At 38.7% G+C, this 4380-nt stretch overlaps 1 protein-coding gene across 1 annotated transcript; it reads right to left on the reverse strand.

The window, feature by feature from the left end:
- Positions 1 to 258: 258 nt before the first annotated feature.
- Positions 259 to 2847, reverse strand: NAP1L2 (nucleosome assembly protein 1 like 2). The gene has a single exon (XM_004782289.3). The coding sequence runs from the start codon at positions 2446 to 2448 to the stop codon at positions 1072 to 1074; it is 1377 nt and encodes a 458-aa protein (XP_004782346.1). The 5' UTR covers positions 2449 to 2847; the 3' UTR covers positions 259 to 1071.
- Between the last annotated feature and the right edge of the window lie 1533 nt (positions 2848 to 4380).

A 4380-nucleotide genomic window follows, 5' to 3' on the forward strand; every position in this document is an offset into this window, starting at 1 on the left:
AAGTACGGTATTAGTAAATCTGCATGCATATTTAAACAGAGAAAAATAACAGAAAATAAGTCAAGACATTAACAGTGTTTACATTTGGGGAGTAGGTATATGGATTTGAGTTTAATTAATGTATTTTTTAGTATTTTCCAGATGTTTCCCAATGAACATAATATTTTGGGAGGCAGCTATGCTCAACACTATACCACCAACGCTCCAATGAACATAATACTTTGATGAGAAAAAAAGATCAGTTTTAAAACAGGAAACACTCTGAAATTTTTATTTATTTTATTTTGCAGTGAAAGAACATGAAAAAAAATTCAAAATGGTAACATGATTACTTCCAATGAATGATTAAATGTACTATAGGAAGAGAAATTATACACTGTAATTACAGTTTACATAATTACACAGAACAATATGTGGCAATCTCTTGAGAGTACTGTGATTAACACTTCACTGATACACACCAACCTCAATATAACTAAGTTTTATTATTTACAATTGTCACATAAAATACAAGAGCTTATGGACAAGCTGTGATTAACAATAAATGTGGTTTTGCCTGAAATTCCTAACCATATGCAGGCTCCTTAAGCATTCAAGTTTTAAATTCTACTGTATTTTTATCGCAAAATGAAGCAGGTACAGCAGAATTAAACCTACTAGATAAAGGACTAAGAAAACACGAATATAAAAACCAAACAACGGCAGAAAACCTTGGGTTGGTTCTCCAAGATTTTCTTTCTAAATAGATGTTGATCTCATTTAGCAGTTACGATAATATTCACAGCCACAGACTAATAGGTACATGATAAAAGGACTTCAGAAGGAGGATTAAACTACACAGCACTATATTAATATTTTAAATCATCTACCACAGTTTACATTTCTTGAAAGCATTCTACTACCAAAGTGCAAGATCAAATGAATTAGTATTTAAATTTTTCTTATACTTCTGAGACCTATGTTTCAATTGGCACTACAATAAAAAATTCAGAACACAAGACTAAGTAACTTCTTATATCTTTTGAGTAACGACCTAGGGCAATTAAGGTCAGGGTAAGGTACACTTTGCTTTTAGCGATCAATGTCTTCTACTATTGTCTCGAGATTTTTGCAACAGGCTTTAACCTCCTCAATTGCAGCCATCCAATTATCATAAATAATTTTGTCATAAATTGCATCATTAACCTCCCTAACGACCCCCTCCTGTTGAGACTCAAGTGCATCACCTGAGAAAAACAACACTGATCTTGGGATTATGTAAGTACGTAAATTGTGACCAAGTAAAAAATCATCATTTCCATCCTTTCCATTTGAGCTGATTCCATGAGGAGTAAAGAAATTGAAGAATGAATCCTTGGGAAATTTTTCAGTTACAGTTCGGATTGTTCCCCAGATCCGGTGTTTCTGTTTCTTCCTGATGGTTTTCAAAGTGACATTCTTTCCTTCATTCCAATCTATCTCACAGCCTGTGCAATACTCAATCGCGGTTCCCCTATAGGGATGAGGATCATAATACGCCAGCCTTGACTTCAGCACATAAGTCTTTGTTAACAGCTCATTTTTGAAATATTCATTGGGCTTGAAGTGAAATTCTAGTGTGAAACTGAGAGGTTCGCCAGGATCTGAAAGTTTCACTTTAATATCTGTCAGGAGCTTCAGAATAGGCTCATCATATTTCTTAATCAAAGGAGTGAGTGTGTCAACATTTTTTAAGACAGTCAGCCAAAAGTCAGGAATTCCTTTAGGATCCTGTTCTTCTTTATTCTCTTCTCCAGTAGTCTCACTGTCATCATTGTCGTCATCGTCGTCGTCGTCATCCTCCTCCTCAATAGCATAATCATAATAATCTCCCTCATAACCATCATCCTCATCCATATATTCATGCATCAGACCCTCCTCATTACCATACATCTCTTCCTCATCATACATCTCATCATCATAGTCCTCAGAGTCTGATTTATATTCACATTCCTCTTTTGTAGGTTCATAGATTGCATTTATGATCTGACGTCTTTTTTCCAATAAGGGTTGATACATTTCAGCAAACTTTCTTTCAATGCCATGAAATTCCCTCAGAAATTTGGATTCTAGATTGGCCACTCTAGTTTGAAGCTTTTTGAGGGCTAACACACGGTACTTAACTTTCAAAGGTAGACTTTCCACAAAGTCTGTATCTAAAAGATAACCTATAAGTCCTTTTGGACGGTCTGAATCCTCATCAGTATCTTCATCTTTTACCCCGCCTTCCCCGGACCCAACAGCAGCATCTTCACCTTTACCCCTTTCTTCCGCAGGCCCAGCGGCGGCTTCTTCACCGCGCTCCTTATCATCTCCAGGCCCAGCTGCGACATCTTCACTGCGCTCCGGCTGTTCCTCCATCATTACCTTATTGCCAGCCTCGTCTTGACTAGAGTCTAACAGTTCCTTATGGTCGGCTGACTCGGCCATTTTTCAAAGGACCGTAACGCGTAAGGTGGATACCACCAAGATAAGGAGACCTGGCCTCGGCAGGGGAAGACTCACCGAAATAGCAGAAGCGGCGGTGGTTGGGGCAGAGGTGGAACGGGCGGTAGTGGCTGGGCTGTGGGAGTAACTGCGGAGGCTGCTGCCGGGATGAAGGCTGCGCAGATGCTGTGAGAAGTGGACAGAGGCAATCGTAGCCAGGGCTTGCGAGAAGAGTGGCGACGGTCAGTTTCACAGGAACGAGCCACAGACTGCAGAAAGCTGCAGTGGGCGGACCCTTAGCAAGCAGCAGCTGCTGCAAGAAAAAACGGTGCCGCAATATGATTACGCAGCCGTCTTTTGACTAGATTTCCTCCGTGCAAATAGCTGCGTCACTCCCTTCCTCCCCTACAACTCTGCCCTAAACTCATTTGCTGGGCTGGGTGATTGACAGGTCCTGAGCCAATAAATTATCAGATCTATCAAGTTTTCCAACTCCACTCACCTTCCCAGGTTGTCTAATATAGCTGATTCATCCACCTCTCACTTAATCTCTAACCCCCTCCTGAGTTTTCAGAAACCTAGATTTTATTTGTTTATTCTCTCAATTTGCAACTGGTATTATAATTTAAAAAAGAAAAGCTAAAAGAAATACTAAAATGTCAGACAAGGCTAGAGGACAAGGCATACATCCAGCCAAATTCTGTCCCTTTGATTTTAGCCCCGGGCTCTGGAATGGGGGGGGGGGGTTGGGTAAAATTCGTAAAGATAGTCTAGAAGGGAAAACACTTTTTAAAAATTAGCGGTCGTGGGCGCCTGGGTGGCTCAGTGGTTTAAGCCGTTGCCTTTGGCTGAGGTCATGATATCAGGGTTTGAGATCAAGTCCTGCATCTGGCTTTCTGCTCAGCAGGGAGCCTGCTTCCCTCTCTCTCTCTCTCTCTCTCCCTCTCTGCCTACTTGTGACCTCTCTCTGTCAAATAAATAAATAAAATCTTCAAAAAAAATTAGCAGTCTTGGTCTTAGGATGGTGTAACTATCAGTGATTTAAATATTCTATATTTTGTTTTTTGCTGTATTTTCCACAAGCTGTATAGTAAATAAGCAGTAATTTTACATTAGAAACGCCTCCTAATGTTTCCTAGGTTTGGGGTGGGGGGGGGGACAAAAGAGGTGGTTATGGTTATTGAGGGTTAGGGTGAAATAATGCCTGTGATGAAGATTCAAAGTGCTGTATCCAACTGACAAGTGAACACACAGGACAATAAACCAGTCTTATCAGTAATTCACTCTTAATGCTGACTTGTCTCTTCCTCTTTTTGGATGCTGGTTCTCAAGCCATTGGAAATTTTTAAAGGAAGTGTTCAAATGTAAAGTAATATTTATTTAAAAAACCATAGCATTTGCTTGACAGTTTTGAGTTATTGACAATAATCTAAACCTCAGCATTAAAGACATAGTTAAATATATGATAGACTATACACAGGATGGAATACTATGCAGTCATTTGAAAATTTCCTCTGATAGGAGTCATTAGTGATATTTATTGTCCATATTTCCAGTGCTGATCGTTTATTAATTTAACAATGTTTAAAATTTTAACTTTCCTCAGATCTGAACAATTTGCATGGTGCTATTATCACAGAGATAAACATGGTTTACATATTGTTTTCTTTACAGATTCTTTCAGTATACAGGTAAAGTTTTCTTTTTACTTAGTTTACCTCTGTGTACCATCTGTATACCTCTACATACCATTACAGTATTTACAAAATTCAGTTTTCAGGCTTATGATCAATCTGGTAGTTCCCTTGTTATTAGTCCTTTGCATCCCAAGTTTTCTTTGCCTTTTTTTTTTATTATGTTCAGTTAGCCACTGTATAGTACATAATTAGTTTTTGATGTAGTGTTCAATGATTCATCAGTTAAATATAACACCCA

The sequence above is a fragment of the Mustela putorius genome, unplaced genomic scaffold (assembly GCF_011764305.1).
Source record: "Mustela putorius furo isolate JIRA1106 unplaced genomic scaffold, ASM1176430v1.1 tig00001114_pilon_pilon_pilon, whole genome shotgun sequence".
Lineage (NCBI taxonomy): Eukaryota > Metazoa > Chordata > Mammalia > Carnivora > Mustelidae > Mustela > Mustela putorius.